This window comes from Aulonocara sp. 'chitande type north' Nkhata Bay, linkage group LG5 (assembly GCF_057382095.1).
Source record: "Aulonocara sp. 'chitande type north' Nkhata Bay isolate Kocher_YH1m ecotype deep benthic linkage group LG5, A_spYH_male_GT1.1, whole genome shotgun sequence".
NCBI classification, from domain to species: Eukaryota; Metazoa; Chordata; class Actinopteri; order Cichliformes; family Cichlidae; genus Aulonocara; species Aulonocara sp. 'chitande type north' Nkhata Bay.
In genome coordinates, this window is record NC_141348.1 from 32,524,210 (window position 1) to 32,543,230 (window position 19,021).

General features: G+C 38.2%; 1 protein-coding gene across 1 annotated transcript; it reads right to left on the reverse strand.

Moving 5' to 3' along the window:
- Window positions 1-16,133: 16,133 nt before the first annotated feature.
- LOC147331041 (uncharacterized) lies at window positions 16,134-18,303 on the reverse strand. The gene is made up of 3 exons (XM_086294279.1): window positions 17,444-18,303; window positions 16,881-17,262; window positions 16,134-16,773 (listed from the first exon to the last, which is right to left on the reverse strand). The coding sequence occupies exons 1-3, from the start codon at window positions 18,191-18,193 to the stop codon at window positions 16,619-16,621; spliced, it is 1,287 nt and encodes a 428-aa protein (XP_086150405.1). The 5' UTR covers window positions 18,194-18,303; the 3' UTR covers window positions 16,134-16,618.
- Between the last annotated feature and the right edge of the window lie 718 nt (window positions 18,304-19,021).

Sequence of the window (19,021 nt, forward strand, 5' to 3'; positions counted from 1 at the left end):
ATTTCATTATTTTCTTGTGCCAGGGAATAAAATGCTGTTCTGTCAGATCAGAGGGATCAGAATTGATGAGCGTCTAATGATTTAGATTCCATGATCAGCATCACTTATCAATTCAGTTTCTTGTTAATTCTCATTGGGTCCGCTTTGGGAGCCACCACCATCGATAAGCAGCATATCAAAGACAACGTGCGTTTAAATGAATTTACTCTGCTTTAACACCACTCTGGGTTCTTCGCTAACTTAGTGTTAGCATGTGTCATGGTTAAGTTAGCATGCATCACTATTACACAGATGTTATTTACGTTATCTCAAAAAAAATGATAACAATAACCACAAGAATCAAAGCACCATAATTTATAAGCAACACACATCTCATATCACCTGGTTTTGTTCAAAAGAGTTAGAAGGTAAAGATTTTGAGGCATATTCACCACAGAGAGGGTGCGATATTTTAGTGAGGAGTGCTTGCCCTTTTCTTACTGCTCAGGGCTCACAAAGATGTATCAAGGTTTGTTCCTGTTGATCTTTAATGTTCCTGGATATATTTACAATCGTTGTTGAAACTCTCTAGAAATGTGTGTCTCTCCATGTCAAAGTGTTATTATGACAGTCAGTGAAGGAAGAGAATTCAAACACAAGATACACATAAAAGACCATAATTCAGCCTTTGCTACTAAAAACCGGTGATAGTCATACACGGAGAACAGTGATGATAAACAGTTCCAATGAGAAGTAGGCCAAAGTCAAGGTCCATAAAACACCCTGATGGTCACATACAAAGAAATAAACACGCAAGGGATAAAAACAAGAAAAACATGAGCAAAACAAAGAAGACTAGAAATATAAGAAAGGCCTGGGTGGCTTTACTGTCGGAGGAACAGTGCAATATGACAAGTAGAAGTGAACAAGTGGAGTCATTTTCACTGAGAGTGATGGTTGAAATGGAAACAAGTGACACTAATATTGGTTGAGCAATCATGAAGGAGAGAAAACTAATAAAGAAAAGAAGTAAAAATGCCAACAGTGTAAACTGACTAAAAAAAATAAAGCAGGAAGAAATATCTTGAATAATCAGGCCCCATCTTATCTTAAAGACCTCACAGTACTATAAGACCCTAATAGAGTACTTCACTCTCAGGCTTCCTTGTGGTCTCTAGAGTAGTTAAAATAGAATGGCCTTAAATAGAAAAGCCATCAGCTTTTAGGGCCCTCTTCTGTGGAACCAGCTCCCAGTTTGGAGCCATCTCTAATTGGGCGTAAAACTTTCCTTTTTGACAACACTTATAGTTAGGACTGGGTTAGGTGACCCTGAACCCTCCCTTAGTCACACTGCAATAGGCCTTGGCTGCTGGACGCCTCCCATGAGGACTCCCATGAGTGTTTCTTCTGCACTTAAATTTTTTTAAATCTCTGCACTCTCTCTTTAATCATTAGCTAATATTAATCTCTAACTCTGTGTCTTTTGTTCTGTCTTCTTCCCCTCTCCCCCAACCAGTAGCAGCAGATGGCTGCCCCTCCCTGACCCTGGTTCTGCTGGAGTTTTCTTCCTGTTAAAGTAGAGTTTTTCCTTCCCACTGTCACCAAGTGCCTGCTCACAAAGGTGGTGTAATTGTTGGGTTATTTTTTGTAATGTTTTAGAGGCTTTACGTTACAATATGAGGCACTTTGAGTTGATTGTTGTTGTGATTTGGTGCTATACAGGGACAGGGATAGCACAGTAGGTAGAGTGGTGGCCCCATGATCGGAAGGTCGGTAGTTTGAACCCACTGAATGGCTACCCTGAGGTATCCCTGAGTAAGGTACCGTCTCTACACACTGCTCCTCAGGCGCCCAATGGCTGCCCACTGCTTCACTGAGTGAGTGGGTTAAATGCAGAGAGGAATTTCCCCATGGGGACCAGTAAAGTTTTCTTTCTTCTTCTTTTATATATACCGAATTGAATTAAATTGAATTGACTTACTAGGAGCCCAACATCTTGGCAGTCTTGGCTTCTCCATGAAGTAAAATTGTTGCAACCCTTTCTCATAAATGCTAATTCTTTATATTCTATGACAATTTTTCATCAGTCACTTTTGCTTGGCGCAAATGTTCTGCTGTGATACAATGATTAGGTTTAGAAACCAGAAAATTACTTGGTTAGCTTTTGGGTTAATTGTTAAATGGTTAGCCTATGGAAAATAGAGCACTTTTGGTTTGGATATGCCGCTTGACAACATTAAATCAGCATGAGAAAAAGTATCCAGCAAATTTCACTGTGACACCAAAGAGTTTTCCACAAGCCATCATACATAATAATTAATCTCTTCTGGCAGAATTTCTTTTTATTTCCATCTCCAGAATCAGAGGCAGGTTTGGTCACTTTAAGTAAACTCTTAATATTTCATTTTAAGAGTTTATTAATGCATCAAATTTAAGATAATCCAAAAATTGGATTTTGCTTTCTTTTGTCTGCTGCTGATAATTTTGTAAAGAAAATGGGCAAATTTGCAACTGGGCTGTTGCAGTTAAAATAGAATAAGGGATCCTTAGAGAATTGAGAAGAATGGGCAACTAGAACTGGAAAGCATTATCTATTTATTATAAGTGTCCATTATAGCTCTTGCCTTGAGTTTTCTTCTCCAACCACTCGTTCCTATATGCTTGACATCGCAAGGAGTGGCTTTATTAAAATCAGTGGAGAAATCAGCTCTTCAAAAATTTAAAGCATTTAAAGAATTTGTGTGTTTTTTTATTTGTGCATTTAATGAGAAAGAAGCATGTAATCAAACAGTAGTGAAGAAAAAAGAAGAGATGCTGTGAGGCTGGTGGTTGTGTGTCGGTTTTGAGGAGGAGGCCTGCTGCTTCTTTCCTGCAATGCAAAACAGCTTTTTGGGATTAGCTTCTGTGGTCTCCGGTGGCAGAAAATCTGTGGAGGAAAGGGGATGGATTGGGATAAGAAGAAATGAGAGGAAGTTTGGGAGGAAAAAAGGAAGCTAGAAAAGAGAACTAAACAAAATCAGCAAGGATATGAAAAGGCAGTGTCAGTGGGGGATGATGGGGTTGAGAAGAGAAAAGTTTAAAGAAATGGAAGGAAAGGAACTGAAGGGTTGGAGAAGAAACTGAAAGGAAAGTTGATCCAGGAAGGTTGAAGAAACCTATTTATACCTCTCTGGACCTCTTTACAGATGTTAATAAAAACATTGCAATGATTGGGAAATTGTTTAAATCCTATACATCAAAAAAAAGTTTTACTTTGGTATCACTTTCTCTTTTGTGCTTTGTATATAGTTTTACTTTCCTTGTCCTGTTTTCTGTGATTAGTTTCAGCTGTGTTCCCCTGGTATTGTTCTTTTCTGTGCTGTACCATCTGAAGTTGTCCCATCGCCCTCCCATCATGTTCCTATTAAAGTCCCTGTCATATTTTCTGTTTAGATACTTGGACTTTGTGATCTGCTGCTGTTGGGGCAACTTCTGTGCCTAAATAAAGTTTTACTTTTTCTACATCAATCCTGTACTCTGAGTCTGTGTTTGAGTATGCATCCACACACATTACGACAACATTGTTGGATTATTTGTCCACCCCGTTATTCACAAAGTAAATAGCTTTGTGAATGACTATGTTTGTTTATAGACTTCAGCATCTACAGTAGATATATATATATATCATTAAAAGATATATATATATCATTAAAATAATTATTGCAAAATCTCTGCAGGGCAGGGACAAGATTGAAAAATAAGATTGAATGGATGTGATCTTTGGGCCATTTCAACTAGGGGTACGCAATAATAACGGACATCTAGTAAAAATGGGCTCAGGGACACTATTTAACATCTGGAAATATGAGTGAACGCTCAGCAACAAGAAACAAAACAACAAAGACTAAAGTCCAGATATTTCATCCATTGAAAATCCTGTACTTTATGAAACAAAAACTACAATAAAGAAGACATCATATTTTTGCACAGCTGAAAATGATCTCAAGTAATGAGTAATCTCATGTAACTGGAAACATTTTGCTTTCTGAGCTATAGAAGTTGGGATTATCACTTCTAAACACTTATCGAGGGTTGGAAACTGCTATGTTATATCAGTATCTCCTTTATGTAATTGTTTCATTATATTATCCATTTTAAGTCCCTGCTATATGTATTGATCAATGGGGACAGGACTCAAGCTGCCATTGGCTATTTAAGTAGAAATGTAAACCTGCATGAGTATTTATTGTACTGTATACTGACAGCTTTTCACAGGAACTTGTGGCTTCAAGATTGCAACCCTAGAGTTAGTCTACTAGTTTTCACATCACGTCATTAAATGTGCTGTTTCTCACTGCTTTTCTTGTGCGTGGGAACATAATCCAAATTCAAAGTATGTCTGCTACTACATACAGGGACAAATTCTTTTTTGCTCAAAATCCTGCCCATAATTGAATTCTTAGGGATTATAACATAAATCATATTTCACTGTTTGAAAAAGCAACTGCATGTGTGCTGAAGGTTTGGACATTCATAACTGAATCAAAATTAAAACATTTTCTAACTACAGTACGCATTTCAAAAAGTCTCTTCATATGCCAGTTTCTCCTTTGTTTTCTGATGGCAGTAGTCTCAAAATCCTAATCATTTTGGATAGAATGCAGATACATGGGAAAGAAGGCGTAAGAGCATTTCATTGCAAGGTGTATTTTTTTTTTTTAATCTCTATTTCACATACCCACCGTCCTTACATGTCCCACTCTATCCAGTTCTGCATGCAGCTCTGCGATATGCTTCTGCCATCAGGTTTCTGATGAGATTAGGCACCGATTTCTAGTGAGGATGGAATCTTTGCAGATGACAAGTCTCCTGAGCAGAGGTACTCTTCACATCCTGAAAGACTGGTTAATGAGTTTGTGCATACAGACACCACTGCGATGGCTGGCAGTGACACTGGATCAGATTCCAGCCATGGTATGTCTTATAGACTCGTATAACTCAATGTTTCATTTAGCATTCCACGTATGTTATGAATGGAGTATAATAATAAACGGATAAAATTATATGTATATAGTATATATATGCTTTTTAAATAAATAGTAACAGTAGCTGGGAACAAAGGTGGCTATGTTATTGTAAACTAGGAATAGCTTAAAACTGTACAACAGCTGCGACTGATCCAGCCATCTTTAGCCGCATAAACATTGTTAGGTGTAATTTACAGCTGAATCTCGATTATTTCAGCACATCTCTGCTCTGGTGTTAGTAATATGGCCTGAATCATTTGAATTATTTTGTGTGGTTTCTTCAAAAAATTCAGCTATAATGAAGAATTAGGTGTATAACCCTGAAAATGTGGAGCATATGCATTAGAAGAAAGTGTACGGGTGCCTGTGTCTGTGAGTGCGTGTACGAAGCTTTTCTGATTTTCACCATTAAATATTAAATATCACCATTAATATTTGATAGTGAGACCTAACTCTGGAGTTTCTGGATGAGTTTACAGTTGAAGTTCCCTGTTATTTCTTACATTTCCACACCTGTTCTTGTTTTCTTGTGATTAATACTATTACAGTGTTCTTCTTAATCAGCTTATTACATCTTGCTTTTTTGTGCTTTCCCTTTTTCTAATATTTTCTCCATATTTTAAAAACTTTGTCTGAGCTATCTCAGTCTGAGATTGAAGCATCTCTTCAAAATTCAGATTCAGGTTTGGAATAAAATTTGCTACAGACATCACTGGTTCTTAGAAAATAATGACTGATTTAACCTAGCATTCCTACAGTGTTTATCTTTATCTAACTATTTAATGTGCTGCCATCCATCCATCTATCCTACACAGACTGGAAAAGTCAGGGATCAAACCACAAACCTTCTGATTAGTAAATGGCCTGTTCTACCTCCTGAGCTATAGCCAGCCCACTGACAAAGCAAAGTATGCCCCGAAAGGGACCCAGGATGCTTTTGCTGTAATGCAACATTGCTAACCAGTGCAATGCCATACAACCCTGGATGCAATTCCATTAATACAAACATTCATGACTCCCTTAGGAAGATTTAGAACTCTGGTGCTTGTGGCCAAAACATTTTCTTTTTTCTCTTACTCGTCGCTTTTGCTATTTTTCTTTTTTTTCTTTTATACCTTGCTTCAGTTATCTGATTTGCTTTTGTTTTTCCCTTTAATATTTAATCTTTATCTCCTCTTTCATCCATTTGTTCCTTTTCCAATTTTCTCCTTTTCTTTCATCATTACGCCACTGTTTCCCTTTCTTTTTTGCTCTGTTTTTTGCAGGCAATTTCTATTATTCCCTTGATCTTTATTACATCCCCTTCATTTGTCAAATGTATTTCCTTCTTTATTTTATTCCATTCTTCAATGTATGTTTGTAATTTAGTCCATCTTGCATGAATGTGTGCACTTTTTATTGGCTGTTGGTTTTCAGTGTAACAGTAACAATTTTCTTATTTCTTATGTTGCTGTGTATTAGCATTTAGTGATTCTGCTTTTATGGACAACATGTCACTTATCTTCGAATGTGGTATATGTTGTGGTTTGTAAGGAGGTCAAGCTATCTAAGTACGATCTGTGATAAATTTATTATTATTATTATTATTATTATTATTATTATTATTATTATTATTATTATTATTATTATTATTATTATTATTATTATTTGAGGCTTTATATCCACTTCAGGATTGTAACAGTGCAGGATGCAGAATGGAATACGAAAATGATCATGAACATGAATAGATGTTCTTGGCTACAACTGCCACTTACAGTTGATGCTAATATTTCTTTTCTAATCACCTACTGTATGATAACCAGAATGCCAAAACTCCATTGGCATACTCAGAACAATAGTCAAGGCACATTCCAACTTTCTTTCTCTCCTCAACTTGATTCATGAAAATAGATTGCAAACACATGTACGGGGACAGGTACACAGACAACTGCCTCTTCCCTTCTTATCAGTTCTGCTTGTGTTCTGTTTATGAGTGGTAATAAGACGCATCAAGCTTCTGTGTCAGATGAGAGACATGACAGCCGACATGAGCAAGCTGGCATGACACAAAGGCAACAAGAGTTGCAGAAAGAAACATGCTACCTCTCCTCTATACTTCCCGATCCCCTCTCTCATATGTGATCCAGTTGGAACTGATGTGCAAGGGCTTCACAACAATGAAAACCAAAGACGCAAAAGGAGAAGTAGGTGGAGGAGGCAGGGTTATCAAAGTAGGGAACAGGGGCATGTAGGTGGGGGTCACCAAAGTAATCAAAAGTCTAATCTTGCACTGTCTTGCTCTAGATTTTGATCTTTAATTCTGAGTTTTCTGTTCTTTTCATAACAAAAAACTTACACCTCAGGCTGCTTACTGCTTTTCCTTCTGTATCCGTATTGTTTGCGCGGTAGTGGTGTTTTTTTTCTTCTTTCAAAGCACACGAAGTGAGAAAGAATTTAAAAAGAAACCCTTGCAGAAGCGGCTTGTAATATTGACCTCTGCCTCCTGGATTTCTACTCTCCTCTCTCTGTTGTTTTATTGCAGTTTATTGCTTGTCTAATTTGTCTGCATATTTAGATGAAGTTAAAACATTTCACACAAAAACCTGCGCTGACAACCCATTATATTAAAGCACCCCACTCCATTTGTAAATGGGTATGAACACCATCATCCAGGCTCAAAATTGTTGGACTCTTGGATTGAAAATGTTTTTTAATAAGATACCAAAATAGCTTGAATAAATTCCCTGAGGGGTGGAGTGCAAAGCAAAACTAATGGGTTTGGGAGGTATATCTAGGAGAAGGTCAAAGTTTTCAATGCCATAAAGGTACATCTCTTTTAGCAACTTATACAACATAGCAGCTTGTGATGAATATACAACCAGAATTGGACCTGTAGTTTTGGTTCAAAATAAGATGTTCAATATAGATCATCTGCTTAAGCAATACATATTGATCAATATCACCAATTGATGCTCCATGTAAAGTTACAGTCACACAAATGGTATAATCCATTGTACAGACAATTTATATTTATACACTTGGTGCAGAATTGTAGAAATGTTTTAATGCTTTTTTACTGGTCCTAATCTGATACTAAACTGTGATCTAAACAGATGTGTTCCTCAGAGAACATTTCAAACTGGACAAGGCTGGCTGAACCATTTTATGCCGAAAAAGAATCAAGTGATGTATAAAATTCACCTTTTTAAGCAGAAAGCCTTGGTTAACAAAGACAAATTAACAATGCTACAAACTGCTGAAAATGATGGCTCATCCAGAGATTGTCAAAGCCAGGAGACTGGTAAGTGGGAGTGGTACCAAGTGCAGACACAATACAGAGTCGCAATAAGATCTCACAAGTTTACAGAATAAACAATGGCAATGCATGGATACGTGGTGGGGGAATCTTTGACATGGGAACTGAAAACCAAGGGAGAGGATGGTTAAAATCTGGTCGGGGAAGTGGGAGTGACACTGGTTTTAAGTACCATCCTGGTGATTGCCAGAGATGAAGAACAGGTGGTGAGGTCTAGGTGTGGCACCAGGGCTCTGCTCCAGTTGGGTGGATGCAGAGAAGCTGAGCCAGCATTAAAAAACACTGGATACTCACCCAAATCATGACAGATGCTTTTCTGCGTACATTAAGCCATCCCAACAATGGACTGTTCTCTCTGTTGAGGTCAGGAAAGCGATTCCGCTGCCTGAAGACCAACACAGAGAGACTGAGGAGGAGCTTCTTCCCCATATGTGTGGGATACTGACCCACACATATGGTTTTTACACACACACTGGACATTCTGGACATTTGTTTACACTAGTGGCCACTGCACAACTACACTGCGTGGTCATCAAATCGAATCACTCTATCACAAGTCACTTAAATAAATCACTTTAAGCATATTTGCACTGCACAAGACACTTACACATGTGGATTGCACAACCCTGGACATTATATTTCTTCGTTACCATTTAGTACTTGTACAGCTGCTGTTATTGTTCTATATTTCTTCGTATATTCTTATATATTTCTATATTGTGTATTTGTGTATTGTGTATTTTGTTGTACAGTTATTGTATTTTTAACTTTAACTTTTTATATTTTATTTTATTCTTTCCTAGTTAAATTTACCCTTCATTTTAATTTGTTGTTGTACAGTTATTTTATTTTTATTTTTAACTTTAATTTTTATATTTTATTTTATTCCTTCCTAGTTAAATTTACCCTTCATTTTAATTTTCATATTTATTTCCTATCCTATTCATAGTCTTTTTTTTTTTTTTAGGTCACGAGCAGTTGTCTAAGCATTGCACTGCATATCATACTGTGTATGACTGTGTATGTGACAAATAAAATTTGAATTTGAATTTGACCTTGGTTGTAAAAAGTGTTTTTTTGAGTTACACTATACTAGCTTTAAGCAGTCTGGCCATTCTCATCTGACCTTTGACATCATCAAAGTATGTTCATGAGAGAACTGCTGCCCTTTCTATTTTTTCCTTTGGTGTTGGAAAATCTCAGTAGATCTTTAGTAGATTCTCGATTATTCAGACCAGTCAGTCCAGCAACCATGACACATTCAAAGTCACTTAAATGACCCTTCTTCCACGACAAGTATGTTTATTTTCACCCTTGGTTAACTAAAGGGAAATGTGAATTAGCCCTTTTTTTCTTTGTCATTTTTTCATTTGTTTAGTGCTCAGGTGAAATACGCCGAAGGCAATGATTATGTTTGGATTTTGGAATGAACTGTTAATTAGTTAAGTAGAAGTACGTATATCATTCAAAGAAGAAACAGCTTTCTAAACCTTCCTTTTTTCTTTCTTATACTCTGGAAGCTGAAGCCAGTGATTCTAGCAAGAGATGATCATATGAAAGATCAAATCCCAGAAAAGTAAGGCTCAATTAACTTACTTTTTATTTTATTTGTTTATTTATTTTATGTATAGTTATTTTTGATAAAAGTCAAAACATATAGAAATGATTTGTCAAGGAGACCAAATTCCTAAAAAATGAAAAATCATCATTATAGTGCATCAGATTTACAGTACTCTTCTTTGATTCAAAACCCATCACAGAATTTTTTTTTTCAGGTTGATTTCCCTTTCACTTTATTCTGTGTGCATAAAGGTTGCTGTGTTTACCATTACCAATAGGTGCCAGCATTGTTACATCAAGCTATAAGTTTTCTGCGCTGGCATCTGCTAAGTGTTGAAAGCCAGCACAGAGCGGCTGGATGGCACACACTCAGCTACGGCTCAGACTGATAAGGGAATACACCAGACTCAGTCCGGTACTTTCTGTTGGAATACACACAAACTGGTTTTGACTGGAGTGGATGGAGGAGGAGGTTGGGTGAAAGGAGGAAAAAGAGAGGGATTAGGCATCTAATAGGGAAGAAAACTAGAGAGGGGGGAGGAAAAACATTGGGAAGTGATGCTAAAGTGGAAATGGTGAGAGGAATGACATATATACATAGGGTAGGTGAAATTAAGAAATGGGGGAATACAATAAGTAGGATAATGTTGGAGATGTAAGACAAAATAGGGATTCAGAGAAAGAGAAGAACTTAAAAACATAAACTTTGAGAAATAATGAAGGAAAATTAGAGATCATAAATCTTTAAAGATGATGAGGTTAACCTTTTCTCCTTGTTTCTCTCCTCCCTCCTTTGTTTTCAGCTCCATTTCTTCGCTTGCTTTCTCTTTTCCCACATTCCCTTTATCTCATCCTCTCCTCTTCCCCTTTTCTTCACACGTTTTCATTGACTTTCTTCCTCTTTTTTCATGCCTTTTCAATCGTCCTCTTTTCGCCTTCCTGCAAACCCACTTTCTCAGAGCGCTGGAGGTAGACAGTAATGAGAGGAGTGACAGATTGCAGCAAGTTATCTGCTTCCTAATGCTACTTACATGGGGACAGCTTGCCATGTTCCCTCGATGAAGAGATGGGAAAATAAGGAGACAGAGAGGAGGGAGAAGGAGAGCTTACCATGCTTCCTCCAGCTTCCTTGGATTTTGTTCTTTCTTTTCTGTTTGCATGTCTTTTTCCAAACTTTCTTCCTGGTCATTCTTCTTTTTTGTACCAAGACATTAAATGATTGATAGGTATCATTTTGAGGAACCTAGAAAGTGTCATACAAGTTGTATAGATTTAATTAATGCTGCTGTTCCATCATTCCTCTTACATAGTGGCACATAGAAATTGGTCGGTTTAAAACTTTGTTTGTTTTATATTTGTTACTATGACAATTCAATTTCCCTCTGGGATTAATAAAGTTTCTCTGATTCTGATTAAAAGTATTTCTGAACAGCTAAAACTGTTTTACTTGCATCTATTTGAAAGAGTGAGTGTAAACACAAAAAATATTAAATTTTATGTGCTGCAATGTGCAGAAAATAGGTTTAAATATTAAACAAATTTCTTCCAGTCAGAGAATGTTGCATATAATGAAATTTTTGCTTGATGCATAAAGTTAAAAGGTTAAAACTAATAAAACAAGTTTTAAAAGGGGACCTTTCCATTTGATTACATCTTGTATGATGGATTATGTAGAAAAAGTAGAACTGGGCTGAAAGATCTATCGCTTTATCACCTATTCAGGTTGTAGATCGTGTTTTTAAAAAGTAACTAAGTAACTAAGTAATTAATTACTTTTGAAAATAAGTAATCAGTAAAGTAACAGGATTACTTCTTTGGTAATTAGTTACTGATTACTTTTTTCAAGTAACTTGACCAACACTGTCCATTTCAGGGTCACAGGGGAGCTGGATCCTATCCCAGCTATGGCACTGTTTGGACAAGTTACCAGTTTGTCACAGGGTTGACACAGACAACCATGCTCACATTAACACCTACAGACAATTTAGAATCACCACTTAACCTATGTCCCCTGTGGGATCAAGCCAGAGTATCCAGAATGAACCCATGCAGGCATGGGGAGAACATCCAAATTTCTTATAATGACATAATGAGCGAAAATTGGAAAAAATGATGCTACCCAAACATGGGTACTGGACTATCTCTGTTTAAATATAGAGGAAAGGAAGGAAAATCACAATGATTTATCAAGCAAAATGTACCTTTTATGGTGTGGATTTTCTGTAATGTGGAAATAAGAAATGATGACTTAGAGGCGGTGGTTTTACTTTCAAATCCAAAATGAATATATGGAACATTTTAAGTAAATATCTTGTCAGTTCTGTGAAGATCAGCTTATGCCTTCGCAATGCTTAATGTGCTGAATGTGTTATCTTTTAATTCCACAACAGTTCATTCATTTCACATTTGAGAACTTATTTCCACTGCCTGAATCTGTTGCAGATGTAACAGAGTGTGGTGAATGTAGATTTACTCAGCCTACTATAAACATGCACTATATGATAATGCATGCAGAAACTCCTGGTGGACTTTCTGCATCCCAAGAAGAACATCAGTAGAGAAGGAGGAAATTGTGGCAGTTTTTTTTTGTGTATTTGTTTTTTTTATTGTTGAATGGATACGTATAGAAAAGTCTTAATCTTTGAATTTTATATATATATATATATATATATAAATATATATATATATATATAAAAATCAACTGATACTCTACGCTATTTAAGGTGCTTCAGCCTGCATACAGTGGCTGCGGCCTTTGCAAGCTGTTTTGCAAATCCACCTCCAACCAAGCTCTTCAATTCCAGGCTTTTTCTGACTTAGTCAATGCCATGTTCATTGTCAGTGGTGCCTACTCTGTTCTGTGAGGAGGTCCTGCTTCTGCACTTAGTGACTTCTGTCTTTCCACATACTGTATGTACATGTCAGCTCATACCTCCATATTAATGATTGTTGGTTACTTAACAATCCTGTAGTGATTTCAAGCAAACTGTTAGCCCATCCACTTTGTGTTCCTATGCTACATGACCACAATACTTCTCGCTTCTTTAGTTTTCATTGTTATAATTTATTAATGTCGTGGACGTAAAATCAAATAGTCAAAAACTCAACGTACATGTAATGTAAAGACCATTCGTTCGAAAAGCAAATAATTGGGACTGAAACATACTAGATATTAGCTGTTTTTATGTTATCTTATTACACAAGAATTGGACTGATATAAAAATATAAAAGAAAGAAAAACAGCAAGAGCCATAATTCAAAGTAAAGTTATAGGTTAACTGTACTACATGCAATCTTTCATTGACAGATGATTTCTGATAAATCTGATAAATATACTGCAATGAAACCAGAGTAAAACAGTAATGAGCACTTAGCAGCACACGTGGAAGCCAGAAAAAAACGCCTGCCCAGCCCCCCCAAAAGAGAAAGAAAGACAGGAATAAAAAGGATCATGAGGATTATCACCTTGAGGTTACCAGTGCAGGATCCAGATTTAGTCTCTCTCTGGAGCCAGGTTCATTAAAACATGCCAGTATTGCTGTCATATGAGAAAATACCTGATATAAAGCTCAGCCTGTGACCCATTTTGTTATATAGCAGGAATGTACACTAATGGACACAGTGTTTGACATTTTACACACTGGCAGTTCTGCAATATTTTGTTTTTGCATTAATGCGAACACTGCCACTGGAAAACAACTTAATCTCACATGCTGTTTATAAGCGCAAACACAAAACATGTATTGTCACACAATTATTCTCATGCTCAGCCTTTCAGATGATGCACAGCATTTCTCAGTCACACACACACACACGCTTCCACAAACGCCTTGCAGTCACCCTGCCTGTTTGGTACGGCACTGCACTGTGGTGGAAGCTGTCACCAACTAGTCTCACTGGACAATTCATTGTCACACAAAAGTGTGACTGGTTGACAGATCGACAGACAGACTTATGAAAAGCCTGCAAGACATGCTGCAAGAAAGAGAAGGAGTGGCAGAGAGAGTGAGGCAGAGAGAGGAGTGGGAGAGAGTGGGAGGCAGGGAGAGAGACAGAAATGGAGACAGAAATGATTTAAAGTTATTAATAGAGAGGACAAAACAAAGGCAAGTAGAGAAGAAGAAAAAAGCTCAAATGAGCATCGTTTGAGTAAAATTGCGCTATTTCTTCAGAAATACACCTGCTTGTGTTACAGTTTTTCTCAAATGCTAAAACACATGTCACAAACGTTACCACCAGCATTACACACTACAGCAAAACAATTGAAAACACAATGCTCAATTTGTGAGAAGGTTCTTTGTTTCATAACTGCCAATGCATATTTTAGAAACTATACAGTAACGGATCGTCGTAGATCTCTGCAGAGGATTAGGCATTTAGATTTGTGAGTTTCATATGAGTAGTATAAATCTATAGAAAATCCTGCATGTACGTACACTACTGTAACACAACTCAATGCAAAAACAGAATCTATTGCACACAACAGTAATCTTGAAAACATGAACAGGGTGTGAAGTTTTTTTATTTACGTTATTCACACCACACACACACCACAATCACTGTGCGGCATCATGTCGCTGAGCTGTTGCTCGCATCTCGTCCGTAATGATGGTGCGAGGTTGTCTTGCTCTCCCTCCTGGACCTTCTCCTCTCCCATGTTGGCCTTCTCCTCTTCCTCGTTGGTCGCTCCTCTTCCTCCTCTCATTTGAACTCCTCTTCCTCATTGGCCTGCTCCTCTTCTTCCAGGGCCAGCTCTTCTCCCTCCTCTGCATCAAATTCCTCTTCCCCTGACTCTGCCTTCATCCATTGTGTTTGTTTGGAACCTTCAGCATACTGTGCACTCTGAACTTGCTTTTACATGTGGGTACAGCATTAGCAACAAGTGTCTTCAATTTTGAGTCATTGTGTGTAGTGAATGACGCCAGGTATGTTCCCTGTGTTCAAAGATTGGTGACTGTGGCAAGCATTTTGCATCACATGGGCTTTCATTTGAGGATATGAGCAGAGTTGTTTTGCAACATGTGTTTTAGCAAGGAAAAATGTGTTTAGATTTATGAGTACAGAGGGTTGTGTTTTGTGACTTGTGTCTTCATGTGACATGTGTTTATGGTACTGGAATATGGTGGCTACATTTAGTAAATGTGTTTAGACTACTGGTCATTTGGGTTACAGGATTGGCTTTTGTGTTTTAACATTTGAGAAAAACTGTAATTACAGAAGTCATTAAAATCAGCCATTAAAAATACTCATTTTTGAGTGCATTGAAGAAGTAATTACATCAAATGGATGTTGACAACACTGGGACATTCATTAAGGTCTTCAAATGAATGATCCATAAAAATTAAAAATGATACCAGTCACTGTCACTATTAGCTTGACACTCTCTCCTTTCTCTTGTGCTTCAATCTTTTTTTTTCTCCCAGAAAGCGTCTACAGTTATACACGGTGAATTTAAATGCTTTTCTGAATCCATTAGGCAGTGAAAACATACAGAGGACACGAGATTATGGACACTTTGATTGCATACTGCTGCGTATATCGACAAAAATATTAATAATTACACAATTTCAAAACGTGTTTAACCATGTGTTAATAACGAAATGCTAATTAGGAATCATGCAGCCAAAACAAGGCACTCCAACTATCCAATAGAGGCCTTTCTGAGTCCAGAAAGTTTATTCTTTGAATGAAAAAATATCTAGATATCTCATTAAAGTTTTTGTAACATATCTAATATCAGTGATATGCCATTAAGTAGAAAACATGCCATGCCCAATTTAGGTCCTGGCTTGGTTCACTGTCCAGAAAAACTTGCAGACAAGATTCAATAACCAACTCCATTTGGTCATAGTATTTAATTTTAGAAAGTCAACTGCTGAATAAAATGAAAACAAATAAACAAACAGACAAAAAAAAAAAAATCATCAGAAGCATAAGAAGGACAGAGTGTTTAAAGTTCATGCTGGTCTCAAAACATTTACACACAAAATGTTACATGGACCTACATCCAAGAGAAAATAAAAGCTAAGGTCTGCACACACATAAAAGACTGCTGTAACAAGCCTTGCCACAGTGGATGCTGCTGTTAAATCCATTTGTTTGGCAAGAGTACATAGCTTGAAAGGTGTTTGAAACTGGTTTTGTTTAGGTTTTTTTTTTTTTTTTTTTTGGCAAAAACATATTTTAAAATATTCTCATGTAAATTTACCAGCAACTGGTTGTGTATCTCTAAGCGTCTGTTATAGGTGTGTGGTGGGGTGTAAATACACCCATAACATCAAAACTATTACAGTTTTTGCCCGTTGCTTGAACACATTTGGCAAAACGTCGCTCATTGTGCCAAAACTCTAAACACAAGTAAACACGACACAACACTGGGAAATATACCATACACATCTGTGCCAAAATGAAACTCCACTCCCAAAACCTAAACTCTGCTGTCAAAACCTAACATTCCTCTGTCAAAATGTAACTCTGTTGACAAAATGACACATACTTGCATCATATGCAAACACTTACAGATCAGGGGGAACACACTAGTCTTCTTTACATAAAACACTGCAGTCCTTGATTTCCATTGTGTATTCAGAAGGCACATTTACAGGAGACACATTTCCAAACAACCAAAAACGCAAATAGACCTACTCAATAGTGTACATCGCAGTACCATGAATTCAGATAAAGCAAAAAAAAAAAAAACCACAACACAATAATACTGCAATAGAAAAAACACTATACTGTAAACACAAAAAACCATGACAATTGTGCATAAGTGGGCTCATGGATCCCGCCGTCTGTTGGGGTCTGGCCACAGGACCTCATCAACATCGCAAGCAGTGTCCTCTCCCGCTGGGCACCGGGGAAAATATCCTCTTGCATGTCGAAACCATCCATGGATTGCTGTCACCTGAATGTCGCCGCAGGCCTGTTCCATTGCCTGCAGAAGAGGCATGCGGGCATGTGGTTGGCGGTCATATACACGTCATCTCCAAGCCTAAAAAAATCCTCAATAGGGTTTAAAAATGGTGAGTAAGGGGGCAAGTATACCACTTCAAATTGATTGTGGTTGGAGAACCAGGCCTGGACCAGAGCAGCCCGATGGAAACTGACATGATCCCATATCACCACAAACCTGGGCTGATCTGCTCTGTTCTGTACAACTATATCATGGAGAGCATCTAGAAATGTGAGTATGTGTTGGCTATTGTATGGACCTAGTATTGCATGATGGTGCAGAAGCCCTCGAAGGCATATGGCGGCACATAATGTGATGTTTCCCCCGCGCTGCCCTGGGACGTGCACAATTGCCCTTTGGCCAATTACATTACGACCCCGTCGTCTTGTTTTGCTCAGGTCGAATCCAGCTTCATCAATGAAAATGTATTCATGAGGCTGTGCAGCTCCATCCATGGCCGAGATTCTCTGAAAAAAAGGGGAACATGTCACTGTACTACAGTGCTACACATACGGCACCCTCACCCCATCACACAGGTACCTGTGTAGCTCTCAGAATAGATCCATGTGGTACTGATATGGTACATATTCAGCTGCTACTGGACTTCACCAATACTCTATTGTAAATGTAAGGGACAGTTACACGTACCCGTACATATTCAGCTCGAAGTCCTTTGACCCTGTCACTGTTCCTCTCGAATGGGACTCTGTAGAGCTGCTTCATGGTGATGCTGTGTTTACCCAAGATGCGTCTGATGGTGGTGATGCTCACATGGTTTATGTTGCTGAACACTCGCCTGTCTGCAAGTATTTTCCGTCGTAGCTGGTGGAGACGGATGGCATTGTCTGCCCTCACTAGGTCCACAACGGCAAGTTCCTGCTGTTGTGTGAACAGGCGTTGCCGTCCTCCCCCAGAAGGTCTTCGGGTCATTCTGGAGGAATACAACCACATATTGTCATCGGTTTGCTTATTTTTCTTACAGTACTTTACTGTATGTACTGTGTCATCCACTGTACAACACTGTACTTCAATATAAGGAATCAGCCACTTTGGCTGCAAAAGGAGCATTAGCACCCCGTACACTTGATATGGTAATGTGATATACTGTAGAACAGTGCTATGAAACCATCTGAGTAGAGCAGAAGGTATGGAGGTGAAGACATACCTGTTTTCTAGTTGGAATGTTCGTATTACAGATGCCACTGTGAAGCGGCTTAGATGTGGGTGGACTCTCTGCCCAGCTTCCCTCATAGTCAGGCCATGGTTGATGACATGGTCCACCAAAGTTGCTCTTATTTCATCAGAAATATGGGTCCGTTCATGGCCTCTTCGGCCTTCTCCTCCTCTTCCTCCTCCTCCTCTACCTCTTCCTCTTCCTCTTGCTCTCCCTCCATCCATGCTTGCAAAGTTCTTGAAATGGCTACGCTGAGGGCTTTTTGTAGTTGGCTAATTGGTGTTCGGTTTTGCAAGTACGTGCCTTCAGGTGTGTATTTGAGTGGTTGCAATTATCCGATGTGTTTTGTATTTTGGATACATGTGTTTTCCGAATGGCACCCTGAGATTTCATGTGAGCGAAGTGTCTTATGTATGAAATAGAGTGTAGCATGCAGGACCATGTGTGTTGCATAAAGGGGTAGGAGTGTTGCATAATTGGTACTGGGGTGCAAAGCAGCGCTTTTGTTTAAGGTATGGGTACATGTGTTTGAGGTATGGTAACAAAAGCTTCACGTTGTGTTACTTTAGTCTGAGCATGGGTTTATAGTGTTCAAGCAACGGGCAAAAACTGTAATGAAACCCATACACACATGTTCCACAGCTTCTCTTTCTCTCTCTCTCTTTCTCTCTCTCTTTTACACACAGACACACACACACACACATATACACATAAGATGCGCAGCCACAGGGCATGAGTGGGTGTCTGGTTTAAATAAGCTGTCATAAATGTATCTGATTGAGCGACTGCCTGTCATACATGGCTGTGATTACCTGACAGGTACTAGTTAGATATTCCTTGCTGTCCAGAGGGGGTAGTCCATCCCAGAATCATTACATGAATTCCAAGCTGCTCAGCATACTGCTTATATATGAAAGCTTGTGTATATTCCTTAAATGGAACTGGGGCAATTCACCAGTCACTGGAAACAATAAATGTATAGCTTACACTGCATGCAGTAATAGCCAGTTGACCATCGGTGAGGTATCACAATGTTGACTCATCTATCATTA

Coding starts and splice junctions, on each gene's coding strand:
- LOC147331041 (XM_086294279.1), bottom strand. CDS start 18,193: ATGGATGGAGGGAGAGCAAGAGGAAGAGGAAGAGGTAGAGGAGGAGGA. Junction 17,263..17,443: donor TTCGAGCTGAATATGTACGG/GTACGTGTAACT, acceptor CCTTTTTTTCAG/AGAATCTCGGCCATGGATGG. Junction 16,774..16,880: donor TCAATTTGAAGTGGTATACT/TGCCCCCTTACT, acceptor TTCTGCAGGCAA/TGGAACAGGCCTGCGGCGAC.